The 24,315-nt window shown below is 41.0% G+C and overlaps 2 protein-coding genes across 3 annotated transcripts in view; one reads left to right on the top strand and one right to left on the bottom strand.

Moving 5' to 3' along the window:
• Positions 1 to 3,273, top strand: part of MRPS27 (mitochondrial ribosomal protein S27) — a 42,385-nt gene extending 39,112 nt beyond the window's left edge. For both annotated transcript variants that reach the window (XM_015848841.3, XM_085528077.1), the window contains exon 11: positions 2,881 to 3,273. In XM_015848841.3, the coding sequence (XP_015704327.2) occupies positions 2,881 to 3,120 (240 nt within the window). In that variant the 3' untranslated portion in view covers positions 3,121 to 3,273. The remainder of the gene's footprint in view (positions 1 to 2,880) is intronic.
• Positions 3,274 to 9,754: 6,481 nt separating this feature from the next.
• MAP1B (microtubule associated protein 1B) overlaps positions 9,755 to 24,315 on the bottom strand; it is a 64,881-nt gene continuing 50,320 nt past the window's right edge. The window contains exons 5-7 of the mRNA XM_015848840.3: positions 16,552 to 23,122; positions 14,478 to 14,716; positions 9,755 to 13,733 (exon numbers count right to left, since the gene is read on the bottom strand). Coding sequence (XP_015704326.2) covers positions 13,578 to 13,733; positions 14,478 to 14,716; positions 16,552 to 23,122 — 6,966 coding nt within the window. The 3' untranslated portion in view covers positions 9,755 to 13,577. The remainder of the gene's footprint in view (positions 13,734 to 14,477; positions 14,717 to 16,551; positions 23,123 to 24,315) is intronic.

Genomic DNA, 24,315 nt, shown 5'->3' with positions numbered 1-24,315 from the left:
TCCGTGATGTAGTAGATGAGTGCCCTGATGTCAATCCAACAAACTACTTTGTTCATCCTTATCTCTGAGGTCTCTGAGAAGTCTAAATCTAAGTAAAAGCATAGCACTTACGCAAAGTATAGGTATGCAACAGTAAGTTATATATAAGAAGCTGTAATTTCCAATTGTCTTGATGAGAAAAATTAGCTTCCAAGACAGAATGTCACTCTTGCTAAGTCTGGAAGAGTTATTATACTCCCCTCTCAAATCCATTCAGCCAGCAGCAGTCAGTTTTCCCAGCTGACCACCTGGGTGCTGGCACGACAGAGGTGCAAGTACCCTGGAAATACACATAGATACAAGGAAAGTTATGGCTGCTCTGAAAAAAACTAGTGATTCTGGCATTTGTTGCCAGTGTCCTGGCACATACTGTTTAGTCCCAACACCAAATTGCTCTTCTGCTGCTGAGAAGACTGTTGCACTTTGTCTAGTTATGTATTAGCAAGCATGTCTCAGTCTTTCTCCTGGTGCTCAAAATAAATTGTTTTTGTCTCATGTTTGTCCAGTTCTTATCCAGTGGTACACCTTGACATGCAAGGAAAAACACCTGGACTTTGTCCAGTTCCTGCACCATGGTCTGCATGGTTTTCTACACTGTCTTGAACTTTATGTCTAGTACAAACTTCTGAAACAGCTGTGGCAGCCTGTCTAGGAAATCAGATATGTGAGAGGCAGAATGCCCCTCGCCCCCAGCAATCAGGACTTGAGAGCCTTTGGCTATTTCCAGATAAAGCCTTCAGAGCAGTAATTTAGGATCTTGTGTCTGACACACTCATTCATGTTGTAATTACCTGTTCACAGATACTGTATTCTGAGGCATATTACTCAGTACAGTGTTCCTTAGGCAATTCCTTCCATCTGTGTCAGTGATCAGTGGGCAAGCATTTAATCATATAAATGCTGAGAGCACCCTCTTTAAAAGCAATGTACCTTCTCTATCTGCATCCAGAGCCCTGGAGACTGCTTATAAAAATCAATGAGTTTGCCATTTAAGAATGTGCCCTTCTGGTACCTGCAGGATATAGCTACTTTCCTAAATGAGTTTCACTAATGTATTACAGCAGAGCAGAGAAGATTCCAGAGTTCTGTAGTACCAATAATGGGTTAGGAGAGGGGCACAGCTAGTTTCCAGTTCATTGCATTTCTTCTATTTCAATTTCATACTGCTTAGTTTTAGCATACAAACTTTTTCCACCACATCCTTAGTAGTGGGTAGTAGGGAGACTCTGTATCAGTTATCAGGAATTGTGTTCCTTTCCCAAACTCAAACCATGCTGTTTTCGTATTTATTCTGGATGTACAGTAAATTCACTCATATCTCAAACAGAAGAGAAATAAATAAACAGATGTTACTAATTTTGGTTTTAATTTGGTAATGTCAGGTTGTTTTTGTTTATAAACTTTGTCATAAAATCAAAGGCAACAGAGCCAAATTCCCAAGCACCTCAGACCTGCACACATACTGTTAAAAGAGCTTTTTATCTGCTGTTGGTCATGTTCAAACTTTACTGGGCCTCACAGAACAGCAAACCTGCTGTAGTTACGTTGGCTGAGGCAGGGAGAGGTAAAAAGGTATCAGAAGAGGCACTCCAATTTCCCTTTTCAAAAGAAGGCATAACCTTGAGGCTAGAGTTGAGCTGTAGCGCTTTTGCAGATTAATGCAGTGAGTCTGGGTAAGAGCAGTGCTGTGGGCCAGCTGCATAGTGATAGTGTGCAAGCTCCCAGTGATAACTGGGAGTGGAAAACTGAATGTCATCATGCCCTCAGAGTCACCATTTTGTGTGATGATTAATTATCCCATCTTCTTTCAGTTATCTTTCAGTGCAAATCAGTGGGGTTTATTCAAAGAACACATGAAAGAAGTACGTGGGTGTACCTACCTTTAGGGTACCTTCTTTCTTTAAACATTTCTGCAAGTGCCTGTTTCAGTAAAACATTTTATTTAAAAGAACAATCAGGAAAACATGTTCCTATCTAATGAATGAGCAAGGGTTAAGGAATGTGCCAGTGCCATGTTGTCTTCCTCCCCCAGGAAACTCTTTCCTGGCTGTCTGTGTAGCTGCACTTTTAAGGCAATTAATCAGCTTGTTAGAGAGCCATTGGGCCAAATATTCCATAAAGCCAGAAGCAGTATCACTCGATGACTCATTGTCTTAAGTGAATTAATATGTTTATGCTGCATGAGCTCTAAGTAAGTAAAGCACAGAAAGAAGTATTGCAGTTTCTTAGTGAAGCTATATTTTTTTGTTACATTGTAAAATATACCTGAATAAATATTACTTGCTTTAGGTCTATTGCATTTAGTGTGAGTAAACACAGTCAAACCTCAGATCACAGTAACTGTTGGCAAAAATAAGATGGAAGCTACTTAGCATGCTACTAGTCAGCAAGCATTTAAAGTGATTTGCATCTGTGGAGAGTGATGCTAATGCAGGCAGTGGGGAGCACATCAGTCAGTCAGCTTTGAGTTAAGACACAAAAAAAAGGTGCTTAAATTGTCTTTTCACAATTGACCGGTCAGCTGATCTTTGTTTACAGCAGGTGACTACACTTGGAAAAATAAGGAGAATTTCAGTAAGTAAGGGATCTTTCTTGTTTCAGTTTTATTGCTCAGAAAAACTTTCTCTGGAGGTTAGCATTTCAAGGGGAAGCAGTAATACCTGCTATCACAGTCAAAATCCTTAGCTAGGACAGAATGGCCAGCCTGGATCAACACAGCTAGTCATTAGATTCAATCATCTATGAATTGGTTGTTACAGGGAAGTGCTTTGTCACTGATTATTTTGTGACTGATTGTCTCTCCCCTTCTCTGTCCCCATCAAATCCTTCATTCTGTGGCAGGATCTGTACTCTAAGCTGCATTCACTTGGCAAGGTTGAATCTGAAAGCCTGTTAACCCTGACCACCCAGCTCGTCAAGGAAAAGCTGCCAGCGTGTGAAGTGGAGGACATCGCAAAGTATGAGCAGAAGCTAAAGGAGTGGGAGCAAGAACAAGCACTTCTCATTGAGAGAGAAAGAGAAATGAGAGAAAAAGCTAAGCAGGAACTGGAAGCTAGGAAGCTAGCTAAGGCATCTGCTTAATACTGGAATTCAGTCTGCCATAATGGTATGCATTCCTCTGTGTGTGAACTGTTCACTATTAATATTTCACTTAATTACTGCTGCAAATATGACTGTATGTGACTACTACATGCAAATAAATCTATTTCCATTTTCCTGCTTCCTGAAGCAAAAGCACTTGTGGTTTAGAAATTATCGTGTTTATGATATATTTTCCTTTGGTTGGCAGCCAGATGGGGGGGGTGGTATGGAGATAATACAAAGAAACAAAGGCATTGCCTGTGGTGAAAGTTGTGGAGGGTGGAAGAAACAAAAGAAGAGGGAGAAATTTCATACACAAGTCATTTCAGTGTGAGTTTCTCACAGAAAAGAATGCCTGGGTCACTCTGAACTTAGCCACTAAGAGGATTAACGTATGTTGACTGCTTTCTTTTCCTACCCACTTGGAAAATACACAGAACTGTAAGCCTACTTTAGACTGTTTTTGAACCAGGGAGTTAGCACTTGCAAAGGCACTTAGATGTGCCTATGAAAATGCTTCCCTGTAAGAAACTGAGAAATTTCCAAATTCACTAACTGCTCCACTTTTCAGGTCAATAGAGAAACAGGCACAATCACCTCAGCAAAGGGGCCTCGTTCTGCACTGCATTTCCTTTTATATTCTGGGCACTGTTTCATGGTTCTATTTTGACCTAATCCCATTTTTGCCTTAGCTGCATACATAATCCCATAGCCTATTATATGGATTGTGAAAATGATTTAGCTATTCATACAGAGCAAAAGAAAATGTCAAGAGAGAGAAGGTGGGTGCTTACATTCCCTGTTGCCACAGAAGCTGATCAAGAGACAATTTTCTGCAGCTTCTTGCAGGGCAAGCTCCTTAAACAGAGGGAGACCCTGACAACAGCCTTTCTGTATGGCACCTTGTTGTGTTAACAGTGATGCCTCAGTATGCTCTTCCACAGTATCTGGGAAGTATTTCCAGTTTTATCATGCACCTGTCTAGCCTTAAAGCTCTAAATCTCACATCACACACTGACTAAATCCTTTGAGAATAGAACATGCTGCAGTTCTCTGAACTTATTTGTAGTTAGGCATCTTACTGGCATTCACCAAATGCTTTGCCTGTTCCCTGTGAGTACACTCACAACTTGATTGCTTTCACATCTAAGAACATGACAGCAGGGTCCTTTGCCCTTTAGATCAGCAATTCTGTGGTCTCTCCTGTAGTGCTCTCCAGGTGAAAGGGTAATTTTGTGTTTGGGCATGACTAATACAGCGGTAGCCTTTACAGGCAATTTTTATCAATTCTTCTGAAGCTTTTTTTTGTTCCTCTTTGGTCCTCCTGATGCTTTCTAGCCTTAAGGAAGAGTGGGAGGCCAAACACACTTCTAAGAACAATTTGGTTAAAACTGGTGGCTGCTGAAGTGTCCTTCCTGTGTCTGTGTTCAGTTTTTCAGCATGGGAACATGGGTTGTACTTCCAAAGGTTCACAATTGATCTTGTACCATCCAGTTTTGTTCTTGACTTCTTGATACAAGAGCCAACTCTTCCTCCACTACATTTTTAAGGCATGGAGGGTCTGCTGTGTGGCCTCAGCCATCCCAGCTGTTGTTCCCATGCCTATGAGATACTATCTGGGTAGGCCACAGTGGACACTGCCATGCTTCTGGCCGCTTGCTGGCACCTCTTCCTTGGCAGCATGCAGAGCCTGTTTCTGGCCCCATCTCTGTGCTCCTCCCCTGCTGGGTGGACATGCCAGGCTGCTAATGCTCATCAGGCTCCAGCAGGCAGCCAGCTGCCACATCCCTGCTATCTCACAGAGCATGCATCACTTCCCACACAGCTAAGCCCCCTTACCATTTATTTAGATTTAACTGCTATAGCAACAGAAAAAAATCTTCCTCTAAGCACTGACCAACCTGTTAATATTGCAGGCTCCCTCCTTTCATTTTCACTTGTAAGCACTGGGTTTGAATGCTTTTGGCCCAGACTGTAGCCAGAACTCTCGACTAGATACAGCCTTTTATCCAGGCGTGAGCTTTAAATAAACTGTGGAGAACAAGTGTTGTGTGATGTTGTCCTCCAGGGGAGATTTTCCTTACCGTGGATAAAACATACTCTGCATTGGACTCAAATCTATTCCCACCTGCCCCCGGGAGAAGAGAGAAGAGAGTTTCCTTACAAAGTGCTTTGCAGGCATCAGAGTAGATTGTGCCAGGCAAGAGGCACCAAACCCGGTACTCGTGGCAATGGGTTTCGATCAGTTGTAGCTTAGGGAGCAAGAAATTCAGGCAAGTCTTGTCATGTATTTCCACTCAACATCACCCTGAGCAAGAAACCTCTTCTGATGCTTCCATCAGCCCCTCACCCAGACTCCTGTTCCCTATCTGGCATGACACTGGTATGTATTTCTTCACAGTGCATTGGTCTTCCATCTTCTCTGCTCCCCCTCCACAAGTCTTACCACTATCTCAGTAGCAAAAAGTTTCTTCCATACTAGTGTCTTCTCGATGACCTAATTTCCCACAGACCTTCCTGTACATTCCTGAATTTGCCAGCAGGCCCTCTTGTCCACTTTCTCTGCTGCACAGCCTCCCCTCTAATCTCCCTATTGATCCTCCTGTACATCCAGCCCCATCCATTTCCTTCCTGCTTGCCCTGTCTCCACACCCTGGCTGTCTCAGGCAGTTGGGCACCCACTGGGCCCTCAGAGCTTCAGGCACTGCTCACAATGAGGAGGTTGGGAGCCCCCGTTTACAGGTGCAGTGCACACATACCTGCCCTATGCCTTTAATGGTATTCGCAGTCCCTCCTCTAAATGTAACATGGTGGCCTTTGATGAGTATTTCCTAAAGATATCATACCAGCGGGGCTTAGTAAAAATTGCTTGATTAATAAGCAATTTTGAATTGAATTTCCCATCTTCAAACAGCACTTCATGTGCTGCTTTGTCAGCTCTTGATTATAGTGTTTGTTTGTTTGTTGCTTAACCCAGTTACTATTCTGCATTTGCAAACACAAAAAGAACCAGAGTTCCTCCAGTTCTGCACCCAGGTGCATGTTAGATGCAAGCTTACAGCCCAGTAAGCCCTCCTCACAAGGCCACGCTCGGGCTTTCTGCAGTGTGGCTGCCTCTTGCTGCATATCAGACAGCTGCCAGACACTGCTGCAGGCAGACAGGGCTGTCATAGTGCTCCCAGGGGGCATCTCTCTTGTTTGTAACACAATCTCTCCATGGACTGCCTCTCCTGGTAATGTTCCTTCACATCCCGTTTTCTTCCATGACTACAGCTGTGATCTGAATTAAAGCAGTTTCAGCTTCTCTCTTAAGAGTGTATTTATTGATCACTGGAGTATGTCTTTCTTCATAATAGTTTTTGAATGATTTCCCTACTTGTCTTGCTGCTATCTATGTGATAAAGGGTCCCTGTGTCAGGAGCAGTGCATTTGCCTGCAGTCATAGTGCTGCATGCATGCGTGGTGACCACAAGCCCAATGTCCCTGCAGTGCTGCAAAGGAGACCAATCCTTAAGGAACAGAGCTTCTTCAGAATGGCTGCACAAGCTTTGCTGCTGCTGGAGAAGCACCAGCACTGTTAAAGCTCAGCCTTGTGCTGTCAACTCTACTGAAAAGGGAAGTCTGCAGCTTCTCGGTTCAAATCCTCTGCAGACACCAAATACGCTGCTGATTGGGTACACAAATACATAACTCGTTCCACAGGTGTCATTGGAAGAACACTCCCAGTAGAGCTCTGAAGGTCACATGCATTATTCAGAAGGGGAAAATTACATATTTATTCTCTTGCAGCTCAAGTAAGTGTTGCCCAGAGCCTGGCGCAGATAGGCCCTATTTGCAGTAACACCAGAGCTGGTGCAGATGGGGCTGGCACAAACTGTGTCACATATTCCTCAAAAGGGATGGTCGTGCTTATAAAAGGACACTGCTGCTGGCTTCAGACCTGGCTCACAGGGCACCATCCAACCCTGCAGGTTGAGCTGCTGGGTCTTGATAGGGCTCTTTTGGGGGAAAGTATGGGTTAACTTTGCAAAAGGGTCTAGAGGACAACTGAGTACATCTGTGGAAAGTAAAGTTAAATCTCACTTCCCAGAGGTGTGGTGGTAGGAAACGTTCATTCCAGGACATGGCACTTTTGCTGCAGAAGGAAAATTAGTTCTGATATAAGTAAGGACAAGCTCTGCACAGAGGCATGCACAGCCTTCAGACAGGCCTTCAGCTTTTCAATAGAACAAGTGGCAAAGGCCTTAAGTTGCACCAGGGGTTGTTCAGGTACAATGCGTTCAAGAAATGTGTAGATGTATCTACACATCCATAGAGCAGTCATAGACATATGTTGATGGTCTTGTTGGTCTTTCCAGCCTTAATGATGCTGTGAGTCAGCAGTCACAAAGCTGTCTGTCACTGAACTCTGAGCAATCAACATGGTACCATCTCTGCTGCTGCTCTAAAACAGTCTGATACACTCAAGTGCTCCCAATGTATTCTGAATTGCAAATGCCTGAGGCACAGAAAAAGCACTGGAGCCCATTCAATTGTCAGGATTATCAACATACCTTGTTTTTTGCAAATCCTGACAGTTCTTCCCCAGAATGAATTGGGAACAAAACTTTTGAGTCTGTTCTGCTCTAACACACAGGGTAGATGCTGCTGTAATTTTATCTTTGGAAACTGTAAACCCTTGCTGGAAACCCTGGGTCACTGTCCAGGAGGCTTGTATTAAGTATCAAAGTGGCTCAGCCATTCAGCTTACTATCAGCTGTTCAAGATCAGACACAGCTGGGCTGAGATATGGTGAGATCCATCCACAACAGGCCTTCACAGGTATACTGAACATAGCTACAGTTTATACAGAAATTGTTAGCTTTGTTTACATAGGGATATAGGCACCCTCTATTTCATGTACGCTGTCTGTCATCCACAGTGTGTGATGTGTCTGTCACGGAACATGCAGCCATTCCGTCAAGTGGAGCTGGCAGCATATGCAGCCACACTCCTCCTCCTGGCACCTCCTCACACTGGGAACAGTGATGCTGGAGCTGCTGAAAGGTGGAGAGGCAGCTACATCAAGTGGTAGGGATCCTCAGAAACCAGCAGATGGATGCTCAGGAAGCATGCAGAACCCACTGATTTGGTTCCTTGGTTCTCAGTATTTTAGGAAATGTAAATGGTTTCCTTTCAGGTGAAAATGGTGCTGTGCATGCAGTTAAAAGCCAGTAAATCCCCTAGAAACTGAGGGCATTCAGCTTAGCTCAGGAAACCCTCATCCTCTGCAGGTTTAGGCTATAATACAAGGAGGACAGTGCTCTGTGGGCTTCATGCAGGCCTGGGTTGATGGAGTCCATGGGAGGTAAGGTAAGGACTGCAGGAGCAGTCAGCAGTGAAAGATTGCTATAGCCCTGGGGATGTGCTGGATCTATGATGCCTCACCATGGACATTACTCAAGTGAATTTGGCATGCCTCTCTTCTAGGAGCCATATAAAGCTATTGCTTCCTCCCAGACATAAAGCACTAAAAATTGGTATTGAACAGCCTCCAGGTCTGGGATGCCACAAAGCAGATCCATCATTTTAGAGAGACCCAAGAGGCCGTTCATGAAGGATTGTAATTTTCCTGTGCCTTTTGAAATGCTTCGCAAACTGATTGAAGTTGTTCACTGACAATGCGATTCTCCCCCTCATAAGCTCCATTGAAGAAAATATTTCATTTGGCCCTGGAACCAGAAAGCCAACATCAGAGACTGAGCTGGGCTACCCTTTTCCACTGGCATCAGGGGGTGGTCCCAACAATGTATATCTAGAGCCATACCTTTCAATTACAGATGGATAATTAGGATGTCAACCTGACCTGTCCCGTCTAAAACATTCATTTTAATATATTTTAAGAAGGATTGTAATGTTCTTCACCTAAAGAATAAAAGTAATATTTGTTTATTTTCAGATTTCTAAACAGATATTGGTTTCTATCTGATATCTCAACAGTCACCAATACTTTGAGCAAAACCCCAAGTAGCAGGTAATCATGACTGAAGGGAAGGTGAATCTTACAAGTACGTTCACACATAAAGACAAGAAACATGCCAACACCTCTTTACCACTTTTGTATTTTATTGTGGAACTGAGTTTATTTCTTTTACATCAAATATCCTCAATGGAAGAGGGGATATTGCACACAAATATCATAAAAGCACTACATATTACTTTCACTGGAAACTAATTTTCTACATTAGATATGACTGGATAGAATAGAAGTGATGCAGGATTATAAGACATAGTACCATACACAGCTGCAGACTGACACAAACACCATTCAGAACAAGAGAGAGGAGGTGTGTGAGGTGCTTCTCAGTAGCAACAAGACTGTTTCTTTCCATAGTTGGGAAGAAAAGGGCTGCATGCAAATGCGTGAAAGCATATTTCAGACTTGTTCTTTTAAAGTTGTGATTACAGCCCAGTCTTGAAAAGGCAGCTCCTGCCATCTGGAGCTCCCAGCAAGTCTAGCGCAGAGAAGCTTTGGATTATTTTTTCTTTTTTTTTTTTTTTAGTATTTTTTTTAACCTCATGATATTTTGTATGCCACTATTTTATTCAGTCATTTAATTTTTTAGGTTTTTCATAAAGTCACAACAATCAGACCTTGTTTTTTTGTTTTTTTTTTAAGTACCAAACATTTTTAAACTGAGTGGACCACATAACTGCATCCTAAGAAATGCTTGCCCCTAATTGCTTTTTAGTGTTTTGTTCAATTGCTACGTGAAGAGATGAAAGCTTACGGCTTCTTTCAAATGTAAAGATTATACTTCTCCTTTTCTAATAAATCCAGACCAACAATATTACTATTTCTCTCAACACATCATTACTGAGCAAAGAACCTCTGGCGACAGATGAACAAAGAGAAGCATATGACAGAAATGTCCCAGATGTACAGTAAGCGCTCTTTGGAGCTGACTTGCTTGTAGTGGGAGGGATTCAAAATTCAATTAACAAATCAATTTAATCTTAGTAAAATGAGTACTGGAACTCTCCTAAATAGAGTAAGCTATCATAGACAATTTTTAAAAAAACATTCATATACAGTTATCTCCATTAACCACTGCATGTAAGGTAATTTTAAAAAATCAAAAGTGAATTCTATGAAAGATGGGGTAAAAAGTAGAGGTCGATGACATCGGGCCCACCACAGGACTTTGAAAAGGCATGCACGAGAGGCCCTGTCCAAGTTCAGGAGTGGGGGATGATCTCTAAAGGTAATTCTTCATTGAAATTTATTAAGTAGAATAGTTAGTAGCATAACGATCATGGATGGGATGCTATTATGGATAACACCATCACTTAAATGGAGTGTCTTTCGCACTCAGATATTGAATCTTTATAATTAGAGTAATCAATAACAAACCATGCTCCTAGAAATCTATGCCGATCAACAGCACTCATCATTAATGTACATGGTACATTTTGATGACTGTTACTAAGCTAATTGTGTAGTATTACGACTAGCACAGTTAGATTAGTTCCACAGACAGGAAAGACATTAAGGGCAAGAGGAGGGAGTTCATCGCTATGTTGCACCCAGGCGTGGTTACCATTTAAAAGGAAATGGATGGAACAGGCATTACAATACCTCAGAGGAGCCAGGCTGGGCTTTTAATATTATTGTAGCAGCAGAAAATGAATGTACATTATAAGATTGGCTTTAACTGCCTTTTTTTTTTTTTTTTTTTTTTGCCTTTTTTTTTTTTTTTTTTAAATAAGTAAAACAAATGCTTGAGCCATCACAAACTTACTTTGAGAGATTTAAGGCTTGATTCTAATTTACAGTAGGATCAAGTGTCTGTAACTTCCCTGATTGTAGCGAAATTGGTCCTGATTCACATTGGTGTGAGACTTGTCTCAGGACCACGGCTGTGCCTAAAACAGACTTTCTACCAAAGCAAAGGTACAAACTGTTTCAGATTCTGTCAGAAAACCAGAAGATCTGTTCCCATCCTCTCAAAAAATTCTAAATCTTACCTACATATGAAAGTAGACAAAGCAGAAAGAATTGCAGAAACAGTACAACTATCCTGTCAAACACGTTGCCTAAAACTTGGAAGGTTGTGTGTTAAGTAAAGCAATTTAAAGTAAATGATTATGAGCCCAGCAAGTATGTTTGCTTTCACAACATAATTCTAACTGCCTTTTGTGCTATAGTCATTCTTATTCTTAAACACTTATAGGGTATAGCAATAAATTAAATAGAATTGCCAGAGGTACCTTAAAAAGAAAAAAGGAAGACACTAAAAATAAATCAAAAACCCCTATAACTGACAAACAGTAATTCACAGCATTGAACAGGCCTTAAGAGCCCACAATTAAGGGGCCCTAAAGCGTAATAAAAAAGAACCAAAATCATACAAATTAGGAGTGCAAACGTATACCTATTAAACAAAAATATCCTAACAATGTAAATCTAAAATAAATTACAAGTAAAGAAAATAAGGTCATAGTTCACTACATTTTGAAATGTAGAACCAGCCATAAAAGCGAATCATACAGACCAGCACATATCCCCATTTTGGAGGCCTTTACACCTTCTTTAACTTTCAATTCACAGATTTTCTTCGATGCAATATATTTCTTTTATTATTAGGGTAAAATTTCTGAGACTAAAGATCCAGACTATCTTGAATCACAGAACTACATGCCGTTCCTCTGCAGGCAGTCTAGAGAAGGAAAGGGAGGAGAAAAGAAGGGGGAGGAAAGAAAAGAAAGAGGGAAAGGAAAGAAGAAAAAAGAAAGGGAAAAGGGAGAAAGGAAAGGGATAAGCAAAAGGAGATGGAAAAGAAAAGGACCTATTTTAGCTTATTGCTTGTTCTATCATCCTGCAAGATCTTTTGAGTGTTGAAAATGTAGCCTACATCCCTGTTAATACTAGGCAATCATCATCGTGAATCTAATCTTCTGTCATTGCCAATAGATGAATTTTACCCTCAAAATGCCCCCTCTCCCACCTCAAAAAAAAAAGGTTTTGGTTGTTAATGATTTTCAACTAATTTTACCTCAATATCCATTCTCACTAAAACCTTAAACAACATTATTCATTTACCTTAAAAAACTACTAAAAAAATTGCCTTCACCTGAAAATTCTTCATTTTCCTGTAAATGAAAACTTTTTGTTAAAAATTCATCTATTAAAAGTTCACGCAATGCTAAAAAAGGTTTCTGTACATTTGTTCCCATATTCACTCTTAAATTAAACAAATAAGGTAAGACAAAGGAAGGTTGAATACTGTACAGACTTGCAGGCAGCCTTTTTATTGTTCTGAATATTTCACTAAGGTTTGCAGCTCTGATACTGGACACCCCTTCAGTCTCGCTTTCACAGTACAGAAGAAACTTTCGGGGGAAAAAAAAATGCTCATCTTGCTTTGTTGAGCTGTCCAGGTGCAACAGTGAAGTGTTCAGGTGACTAACAAATGCAACTCATAGCACCAAACTGTTTGACCAGTCAGATGGGTTTCTAGTACCACACTCACGCTTCTTTATTGGTGTAACTATGATCCTAAACGGTTGTTTTTATAAATTTGCTGTCTCGACAGTAAAAAATAAGTGCATCAAGTTTCTTTGTACATTCAAGTCACTTTCTAAGGCAAATTTGTCTACTGTACTCCCAACTGCTTTGGTATTTTGCTTCAGTCAATCAGCACTTGACACGGGTGTTTAAGCACATGGACTGGTCAATTCTGAGTGGAGTAAGTGGACTTTCACTGGGAGCATGCCTTAGACCAACAATTCTGCATGTTGAAAGGAAAGTTTTAGTGTTCTGGATGGGATTCTGATGATGTGCATATTTGGCCTATGACTGTTATGGCATGTCAGTATGCAGAGCTCAAATTAAAGTGGAAAAACTGCTAATGAGAGTTTAGGTCGAACGTCCCTTCCTAGACACATTCTGTTTCTTCTTATTTTCTAGAATAATTTGACTTTGTAAAGTAAGTATCCCCATTGTGATAGCTCAGATAGATAAAAAGTTCAAAATTTCTTTTCATACGAGAGCATAAGCAGACTGCAGTAAGCGGTACATCTATTGCCATGAGACTATAATGCAGATCTAAGTAGTTATTACTTTCTCCTCCTACCCCTCTCTTTCTCTCTTTGCCCTCTCTTTAGAGGACAAACGCCTATACCTGGCAGAAGTCAGTTAGGGTTGCTAGTGCATGGTTTCCAAAAGTTCAGCAGAGATGAAACTGGATCTGTACTTTTGCAGTAATATGAACCCTACTATGGGGGTGCTTTTACTTCCCCTAGCAATCAGCAAAGACTGAAAAATATTAGTGACTTGCATCACCAAGACACAGTATAGTATTTGGCAGGTATATAGTTCAGCAGTTGAAACAGATGGGTCGAAATTTTAGAAAAAGTGTTTTCAAACTGAAGAAATTCTGGAAACGAAGTTTAGTGTTGTGGTGCATGGCCTGTTCTTACAGTTCTATCTTGCATGCGGGAAAAGATTCATCTTGCATAACAACGGTGCTGCTGCTTGCCAAAACCATGATGTTGAGGTCCTGCTGTTTCTCATGGGTCTCTTGGTACCATTCCCTCATCACTTCTGAGTCATGGGTTGGGATTAAGGTCACCTGCAAAAACCAAAAGGGAGCTTTTCAGACATGGACAACAGAAACAACTGATAAGAAGCAACTCCGTTGAATTTGCAACCAATAAGTATGCTTTCCTTTCCTAAAGAGTGGATCTTTATTCCATAAGTAGTAAGATAAATGGATAGATAAAAGGAAATAATTATGTAGATAAGATAAAATTACTGTAAAGAGGTGGCTTATTGACGTAAAACCTTGTCTCTCTTCTGTAAGATGTCGAGATGCAGCTTTCCAGAGAAGCTGAAAAGCATAGTCTGCACTGATAGTCCTTTAGGTTATGGCCAAATATTTTAATTATTTATCACAATGAAAAACGTGAGAAGTATCCAACTGCACATGACTGCTGTTCAAACTATGGAGCGTTCACTTTTTTTTTCCTTTGCAAGTTTTCCAAGCTTAGGTTGCATATGACATAATAATAAATAATAGATTATTATAAATAAATAATAAGTAATAAATTGCCGAATAACTTGTAAACCAAGAGTTTCAATCTGTTTTATTTTCCAGAGACAGATCAGAAAGGTTAAGAATAGGGGAGCAGCTAAGAACGTTGCAGCTCTGTGCTTCACTTGAGTTTCTGATCACATCATTAGCAAAACAAGATGCCCTGGCAGGGAACCTCACATCCTGAGCATCCACCGTCCACTCGAGAGCTGCTCTGGCTTTGCATGGTTGCTTCGCAGATAAGTTTTTATTTCCAGGCAGAAATATGAGCAAAGAGCCTACCTGCATGTTGCTCTCCCACTGGGCCTTGCCTTCTAGCAGGGAGTCCAGAACTGCCCTGCTTGGCTCCTCAGCTGCAGCATCATTCCCGCTCACCACATAGTAGGATGACCGCACTCTCTTGAAAAACTCAACATCAACATTCTTGCTATTGCTGTGGTTCGGAATGTACACCAAATCCAAATACACCGGAGGTCCTGGGGGCACTGCCATGAATTTGGCTGACTTAGTAGTCCCAGGTCCTTTGGAAATGAAACAACAAAAGAATACATCCCAGGCTCGTTAAAAACAGGCATTTTTAATGACTGTTATCATTGCAGAGGTGATATTAAGATAGCTACTGTTGATTAAGCATAGGATATTTGTGTGTCTTCTGAAACAAATGCAGCATTACCCTTCCACACCTAACGACACATTCTGTTTTTCTTGCATCCCAATTGTTCTGGGAGGAAAAAAACTGAATAGACCAAACTAACTGTATAATGCAATGAAAACTCGCTGCCACACAACCAGATATTGATTGAACCTTTCCCAGTAAAATGCTACTGTACTCCAAAAAATTATTACAATGATCTGAGGGTACTGAATCACATTCAGTAAATAGCAGTATTAATTTCTAAGTTAAGGAGCACAGCTTTTCAAATGTCTTAGATCTGCATCATTATGAAACCTAGAGTTATACAGGGAGCCATGCAGATTTGAATCGATTGTTACTTACATACATACATAAATCAGCCCCTTCTCACAAGAAGTTGGGAGAAGCTGCAACAGCCAGTGCATTATCTAACAAATGCTTCAGTCAAAAGGACATTAAACTTTTAAACATTCATATACTTATACTTGTTCACAGTGTGAACTGGCAGTCAGGATTCAATAAATAATTGCATTCAGATGAGGATTGTGTATATTTTATTGGCCTCTTCATGACATAATAGAGAATGATGTCTGCTACACTAAATTATCTAAGCAGTACACTTTATTTATGGTCACATGCTGAAGGGCCATGGAAGTCCATTACAACTGTCTAACATGGTCTGACATTCATCAGAGGGCCACATTGATATTCTACTACCAAACGTGAATATCAGATTGGGTATTGTCTTAAACTCTAGTGGACTCAAGGAGGAAGAATCCAATATAGAGGTGAAGTGTTGGAGAAATGTACGGCATTGGGAATGATACTGCTACTTTGAAAAGCATCCACTAGGAAAGGCATGCAAATGGTGGTTTAAGAAAGAACAAGCAGATGACTTCAAACAGAGAAGCTGTGGACAGCTGAACACTGGCCCACTTGTACTGAACCCCAGATCTGCTGCTAGTAGAAAGGTTTTAACAGAGCATCAACCCTGATGGCAGCTGCAAAATCAAAGTATTTTCAAAATTCACTATAACAAGATCAGCCGGAAACAACTTATTAGAACAGTGCCTTCTTAAGTAATGTAATTCGTATTTTATTACTGCTCAGAAAACACAACAGTCATTCAAAATGACATTAACTTTCTGTGTGTTTAGTCATCACTGATGGCATAAGACTTTAACCGGATTATGTGATGTACATGCTTAGCCCGCTGTAAGTGCTCTTACTACCGTTATCATATTCTAAAATTCTCTTTTAAAAAATAATCCAGCAAAGTAATAAAAGCATCTCATGTCCTAGAGTATTTTTGCCCCTTACAAAATTAAACTGCATTAGTTAAGAGCATTGTACCCATGTGATTCTGACAAAAAAGTGTGTCACTTCACTACTGAATTCATACCACCTAGAAGAGTAGTACTTTTAATTCTATTAGTTGGTTAACAATTTAGACAGCTGGTATTAAGCTTTTTATACTTGATGTACTTACTCTTAATTCTTTACATCTTAGCAAACAGACCTCAAGTTTCTCAGATTACAAGAGTTAATTCAATGAATTTCATTCATTTGAATGTGTCCTTTACATCCTGGATTTATGTCTAAAACACTGACTTTCTTTGAGAGTTTGCTGCAAACTACATTCTCAGCGTTTATAAACGCAACCTAACTTCACTGCAGCAGCTAGGGGAATCTTAATACTAGAGACTAGCAATCTGCTTTTACCTGAGGTGGCGGTCTTCGCTGACTTGGATGCTGTTGTATTCACTGCATTCTTGGTGTCTTTATCTTTCTCTTCCGCTCGGGCCTTCACTTCTGGAGTAGAGATATTTTTGCTTGCCTTCTCCACAGACTCCTTCTTTTTCGGAGAAGCTGTTTTGGAGCTTTTTTCCAGGGAATCTTTTGCGGCTGGCTTTGGAGAAGCCGCTTGTTTTGATTTACCATCACTTTTTTTAACAGGAGAAGATGACTTGGTCTTAGTGCCTGTTTTCTTGATTTTAGTCTTTTCTTTAAGATCTTTCTTCATTGGTTTACCCAAATTCTGATCGATAGGCAAAGCCTCTGGATCAACCATGGAGACATCAGGGTGCCTAGGGGAAGGGCTGCGATCCTGCATTGGGACAGGTGGTGGATCAATGTGTTTGTATGTAATTGTCTTGTCTGTTGGAATGGTTTCTGACTCATCTTCCGAGTCAATGTTAGCATCTGCAGTGATGGAAGGGCATTCCTCAGTCTCTGGAGGAACATCTGAGTCAGTCTGAGAGGGGGCAGATTCACTGACTGAAGTCGGAGGGGTTTCATCGCACTGCCGCCCCTGCTGCTTTCCCCCAGAGGGTGGCTGTGCTCCCCCAGACTGAGTCAGCAGCTTTTCTTGGTCTTGAGATTGTTCTTCACTTGCAAACCACTCAAGAGGATTTGGGTTGATAAATGAAGGAGAAAGTTCAGTTTTAGGATGCTTATATTCGCAGGATGACACAAGGCATAGATCAACATCCTGACGGGATTCTGCTAATGATTTTTCTGGAGTAAAATGTGCGCTTGCCTCATACGAATAGCTAGCACCTTCAGGTGATCTGGTGGCTTTCTCAGTTGTCTCAAATGAATAATCTGTGGCTTCAGGGGACCTGGTGGTTCTCCCACTTGTATCATAGCAGTAGCTAATGGATTCTGGTGACTCGGTGGTTTTCCCCATTGCCTCATATGAACTATCCATATCATCAAGTGGTTGGGTACCTTTCCCAATTCTCTCATACGAATAATCTGTGACATCAATAGATTTGGTGGTCTTCCCAATTATGTCACAGGAATAATCTGTATCACCAGGTGACCTAGTTGTTTTCCTTGTCATCTCATAGGAATAATCTGTATCTCCAGACGACCTGGTGGTCCTTTGCATCATGTCATAGGAGTAATCTGTATCCCCAGGTGACACAGTGGCCTTTTGTACCGAGTCATAGGAATAATCTGTGGCCCCTGGTGAACTGGTGATTTTCCCTCTCATCTCATAGGAATAATCAGTGGCCTCGGGTGATCTGGTAATTTTTCCTGTTGTCTCAAATGAATAATCTGTGGCCTGAGGTGATCTAGTAGATTTTCCAACTGCCTCATAGGAGTAGCTAATATCCTCCGGTGACCTAGTGGTTTTCTCTGTGGCCTCATAAGAATAACTAAGTTCCTCTGGTGATCTGCTGCTTTTCTCTGAATCCTCTTTTTCTGGGCTGGATAAAGGTTCTGGGCTGTGCTTTGTAAGGGTTTCTTGTAATGTGACAGCCTGGTAACCAAACAATTTATCAGAGGACACTTGCAGTGACAATGGAGATGTGTGACTAGCAGACACTGCTTCTGTGACTGCAGGAGGTGAATCTGGAAAAGTAGGAGAGTACAGAGGAGAAGATTCTCTTGGAGTTAATGGAGACAGGTCAGACTTTGGTGACAGCTTTTCTCCTAAGCTCTGAACCTTTTCTGAGGTAAAAGAATGAAGTGACATATCTCTGGGTGGAACAGCTCCTGAAAAGGTTTCTTCTGGTAGTGGTGAAGTTACCTGGGAAGGTGTATGAGCTGATGAGCTTGAAGATGAAGCTTCAATTTGAGAAACTGAAATAATTTCTGAAATATCCTTCTCCTGAGAGTAAGATGTATGCTCCACTGGGGAAATCTTCCTCGCAAAAGTGGGCTCCTGTATATCTGAAGGACTATAATCTACTTCAGTCGGTCCATTTTCAGATATATGGTGTATACCAGTGCCTGCAGTGGGATATTCAGGAGACTGCCTACTGAAATCCATTGCTAAAGACTGCTCAGGGGATTCCTGGCCAAATTCTACTGACATAGTTGAATGTTCAGGAGATCTGTGATCATGCACTGGAGTTCTTGATTTTGCTGTCTTAGGTGAGAAATCTGGTGGAGAAATGGACATAGGCCTTGGGCATTCCTCCTTAGATGGAGACATTTCAGTTTCTTGAAACGTTGTTGGTGTTTGAACAACGGAGACTGAAAGGGAATCATCAACTTCCGTTGAGTGAGGGGATCCAACCTCAGCATGCAAAGAAGGGGATACATCATCAGTTGTTGGTTCTGGAAATGAACTAGTAGCAACAGATGCTGTGGAGACAGAAGCCACTCCTTCAATATGTGAATAGGTATCTTCTGCTACAACCTCATCAACAGGAGTTGCAGACTTGTCAGAAACAGTACCTTCAGATATTGACATTTTGGTGTCTTCTTTTAGGGAACCAAACTGACTGATATCTATTTGAGTAGGTGAGAGATCACCAGTCAATTTCCGTTCATCCAAGACTAGTGAAGACTGAGAGCTGCTGGGTTCCGTATCCTCTGTTTTTCTTTCTAGGCTGAAGCCTTCCTTAATTACCATAAACTCCACGCTTTTCTCATCTTGTTTTTCTTGGAAAAGGCCCACTGAACTGGCTTCAGAAACTGGGCTCATCTGAACAGGCGACTTTTCTTTTTCAGGTTTTCCTACAGAAGGACTTCCATAATCTCTGGTGGGAGATTTTACATCAGCACTCAAAAACGTATCATAAGAGGTCTCTGAACCTATCAGTGGGGGACTCCGTAGAGGTGAGAGAACCTTTTCAATAGGAGATTCTGAATCTGGCACAGGTTCATCCATAGGGCTTATTCTAGATTTTGCGAACTCATCTTTGACTTCACTGAATTCAACACTAACTGGAGCTTCTGATGACTTTTCACTTGTTTCAGAGGGAAGCTGACTGGATTTTTCATCAGTGGGAGACTGATAGTAAGGTGTGTGGCCAGCACTACCAGCAGCAGATTGTGAGGGAGATGCTACTTCTAATGTTTTATCTTCAGGACTTGCACAGTGTTCTTCAGCAATTTCTTGATGTACACTGGGCAATGCAGTAATGGAGGCAGTCTCAGCTGAGACCTTGATCTCATTGGGAGTCAGAGAGAAGTTCACACTACGTTCACCCAGTGGTGTTTTGGCAACTGGTGATGGAGGGGACAAACTATCAGCTGGACTCTTGGCTGGACTACGTTTCCCAGTAACATCAACATCTTCCGGACAGGTTTCTTTGATGTCAAACTTAGCAGTTTCACTTTCTTTTTGCCGGTACACATCCTGGAATGCAGATTTGCAGAACTTGTCTTCTTCTAATGAAGAAGGTGGTGAGATGGTAGAAGCTGAGGCATTATAGTCTTTACCTTCTGTGGCCTCTGTTTTGGATCCTTCAGATAATCCATTAAAAGCATCTGGAAGTGGAGAAAGTTTAGGTCTACCGAACTCTTGAGAGTACAGTGATGTTTCATACTTGGTAATGTTCACATACTCCTGAGAAGGCGATTCGCTTTCCTCATTGTTAGTTTCATCACTCATGACATCCCGGGGTGTAGACATTTCATCCATAGGAGTTGGTTCACTAGATATTTCAATAGTAGACTGTGTATAACCTGAAGTAGCTGTGAATTCCTCAGGCTGATCTTCTCTATTTTCTTCATCAGAAACAGTGGCTTCACTTTCTGAACCACCAGGTAATGTCTCATCATGGATAGAAGAGGCTGGTTCAACTGCTGGAGACTGAGGCTCTGAGCGTTTTGTTGGTGTAATTATGAGCAGGCCATATTTATCTTCAACATCACCAGCTTCTGCAGCTTTGTCTACCACAGCCATCACATAATCTTCTTCAGCTTCTATTTTTTCAGTCTCCTCTTCATCTCTGATGTCTTCTGCTTTGTCTTCCTCCTCTTCTTCGGTCTCTTCAGTTTCTGCCTTTTCTACTGCTTCTTCCCTGTCCTCCTCAGCCCGTTCATCTGATGTCTCGTAATCTGCCTTTTCAATATATTTTTCGTCTTTATTGTTAGCATCTGTTTCAGCCATTATTTCTTCTGAATAGTCATGAATTCTTCTTGCTTCTTCCATGTACGGTTTTTTGGTGTCAAGTGATGTCTTTTCTTCCTCATCTTCACCTCGTTCTTCAGCTTCTTCAGTCTCTGCCTTTTCCTCATAATCTCCTGCTTCAGACAATTCTTCCAAGCCAGTTCCCTCATCTTCAAACTTTTCAATGTCATCAACTCCGTGCTTTTCTACAGGTTCCAGTTCTTCAGGTGTTTGTTCACACTCACCCTCAGCCTCTGTGGTTGTTATGCCTTCATCAGAGGATTCTGCAGGTCCTTCATTTTCTAATTTTTCCTTTTGTACTTCGAAGGCCTCCTTATGTTCTTTGCCAGTGAGTTTCAGTTCATCCTCAATGAGTGCAACCTGAGGTCTTGTTGCTTTTATTGTTTCGACTTCTTCAGCTTTTAATTCTTCAAAATCCTTTGTTAAATCTTCTGGTGAAGACATTAGAGACCTTTCTGCTTCCAGTTCTTTCCCACTAGCAGTCATTTCTGCAGCTGCTGCAGCTACTACAGTTGTAACAGCAGCTCCAACTGCTGTGAGGGCAGTTTGTGCTCCACTGACTTTGCTCTCCTTCTTAACAGTCTTAACTTTTCCTTTTTCCTTTGCTTTTCCAGCAGGTACTGCTTCTTTTTTAGCAGGTTCCTCCTTCTTCTGTGGTTTAGGCTTTGCTGCTGGTTTTTTGGCTTCAGCTGAAGGAGTAGTTATCTTCTTTACTTCTTTAGGAACCTTCTTGATGTCCTTTTTGGCTTCCTTTTCTTCCTTCTTAATTTCTTTCTTCTCTTCCTTTTTAACTTCTCTTTTAGCTTCCTTTGGTGGGGATTCTTTCTTTACTTCCTTCTTAACTTCCTTTTTCTCTTCCTTTTTCATCTCTTTTTTAACTTCTTTCTTGACATCTTCTTTTTTGGGCTTTTCCTCCTTTTTGATGGGTGTTTTCTCCTCTTTTTTAGAAACTTCTTTCTTTGGTTTTTCTTTTTCATCTTTCTTTTCTTCAGGTTTTGCTTTGACTTCCTTTTTCACTGACTTCTCTTTTGTTACTTTTGGTTTTACATCTGTAGCCTGTTTTTCAGGAGTTTCAGATTTCCCTAATTGCTCTTCCTTGCTGTTTACATCTTTTTCTGCCACAATAGTTTTGGTTTCTGGTTTCACTGGTTTCTCTTTTTTAACTGGAGTTTTTTCTTTGCTTTCTAATTTCTGTGGCTTTTCTGGTACTGGACTAGGCTTTGCAGACTCCAGCGTTTCTTCTTTAGATTCTTTTTTGACAGTCTTGCTTGGTGTTGGCTTTGCAGCAGGCTTCAGACTCTCCTTGCTGTCTGTTCGTTGTTTCAGCTTCGCTTGTTTCACAACTGTACTAGCGATGTTTCCAGTCAGGTCTTTTTGTGTAACCACTGGTTGTTTAAGGAAGTCTAAGTGTTTGAGTTTTTCTAGTCCTTCTAGAATATTATATTGGGTGCTGTTTCCAGGAAACAGAACTCGGACTATTTTTTCTGCAGGATTAGCAGGATGCCACACAATCAGGGATGAGACAGAAGTGAAATAGGATAATGGAATGTCTAGTTCTTGGCCATTTGGTAGCAGAAATTCAGCTTTATCCTTGCTAGTACCACTCCACTGATGCATAAAATACTGCATCTCTTTGCTACTTTTGACAGGATTAAGCACGTACATCTCAAGTTTGCCAACTCCCATTTTCTGGAATAAAATGATTGGGTCAATTGTATTGCCTACATTTCTGAAGAGAGGTTCTGGTTTCATGGACAGCTTATTTAAGTACTGGAGAGTGAAGCAAGCTTCCTCCACACTTCTTTTAATTCTGAAGCTTGGATCCATGTTCTTCAGGTTCTCAGGTACATTAAGGAATACAACTCCTAAATCAGGTGAGATCAGATTTTTCATCCAGTCACTGTTGGTAGTAGACCCTTGAGATTGTTCCTCTTCTAATTCAGCTATCTTTCTCTGAAGCATGCTATTGATTCCCGGCAGGTTATCATCCCCAATATGAGTGAGAAGAATGGAATCTACCCTGTCCAAATGTCGGATAAGCTTCCAAAAGCAAGATTTTCTTTCAGATCCTCCATTGATAAGCATATTGAATCCATTCACTGCAAACAAGGCAGAGTCCCCTCTTCCACCTGGGAAAATATAACAGCAGGGCTTGGAGAGTTTCAAGAAGCCTCCTGAGGTTGGAGGCTCTAAAATGTCAAAGGGCGATGGCACTTCTACTGATTCTGACAGGTATTCTGTAAATTCAGAAAGTCCTTCCATTTCAGGCAATATGGAAGATGAGTTGAGCTTAATGTTAATGAAGTCTTGAAGGTTGTGTCTGTCAAGGTTGGAATTTTTCCAGTCCCCTTCCTCGGGGCAGAAAAGAGTTAAGCTGGCTTTGTTGGCAGGGTGTGTGGTACTCAGTAATTCACCAATCTAGGGTTGTAAAACAAAAACAAGAAAATGCATATATATATATATATTATTTTTTTTTAATGTTAATTAATGTCAGAACATACTATTCCCTGATCCTCCCGTCTGTTAGCAACAGCCAATATATTGCACTAACCCTGCTTATACTGAATTTGATTTGCCCATTCATGGGTTATCTCCCTGTCCTTATCTAAAGCCATGCACTGTTTCCATCATCTTTTCACACTCTGCTCTGCTGAGGAGTGAGAAGTCAGCATGGTGGTGCTGAGCTGCCTCTGAGTGCGAAACCACCACATGCCGTAGTGTGAAAAGCCTTTTTTTTTTTCCTGTTCTAATCTGAACCAAAACCCAGCATTAAATACTTGAATAACTTGAAAGTCTTGGGCCACGAACTGAATCAGCAGAAAAAAAAGACGCGTATATATATGTATAAATGAATGATGTTTGATTGCAGTAGACCCCTGTGGGCCTCTATGCATGCCTTGCTTCTTTTCCTTGTGTTACATTATTTATTTTCAGCATTTACTAAAAATAAAACTCAGCAAAGATGCAGCGTCTGCTATCCACACAAAAATAAACCAACCAATATCTAAAAAAAGCAGAGCATAAATATTTTCTATTATCTTCCTTTGTCAACCCTACATAGTATTCAAACCATTTGATAGGACTATAAAGACATTTCACTCATATGTCAGAAGAAGTGCAAACTTTGTCTGAAAAAGGGCGAATAAAAATGCAAAAGAAAACAAAATGAAAGCAGTATGTACAGAAAAGGATAAAAGACAAAGAAAATGGGAGACTTATTCCAGATGTTCATCACAAAGATAAGAAGGGCAGCAGAAATCACAGCTCTGAAATGGCTCTTGAGGATAGTCACACTGTCTCTGTGATCAGGGCTGAAAACACATTATAAGGGAATAAAAAATCCGTTTCTTTGGATGAATAAATCAACATATGTTGCATATATAAGGTGATAATTAGTGTATGGAATGTTTGTCATGTGGGCCAATTTTCTGTCTAGATAAAAAATTGTGCAGTAATCCAGTAAGCTAACGTATATGTCAGGTCAAGGTTGGGGGTTAGTTTAGTCTAGTTTGTATTACACCATATTTGGATTCCTGCTTCATACTTCTCAATTCAATCTTTGCATGCTCCTAAAAGCTGGCACATATAATGCAGATAGTGTTAAGCTACTG

The sequence above is a fragment of the Coturnix japonica genome, chromosome Z (genome assembly GCF_054131305.1).
Source record: "Coturnix japonica strain WE chromosome Z, WE-NBRP24, whole genome shotgun sequence".
NCBI lineage: Eukaryota > Metazoa > Chordata > Aves > Galliformes > Phasianidae > Coturnix > Coturnix japonica.
Note: the sequence above shows the minus strand (reverse complement) of the source record. Positions and strands in the feature narration are given on the sequence as shown.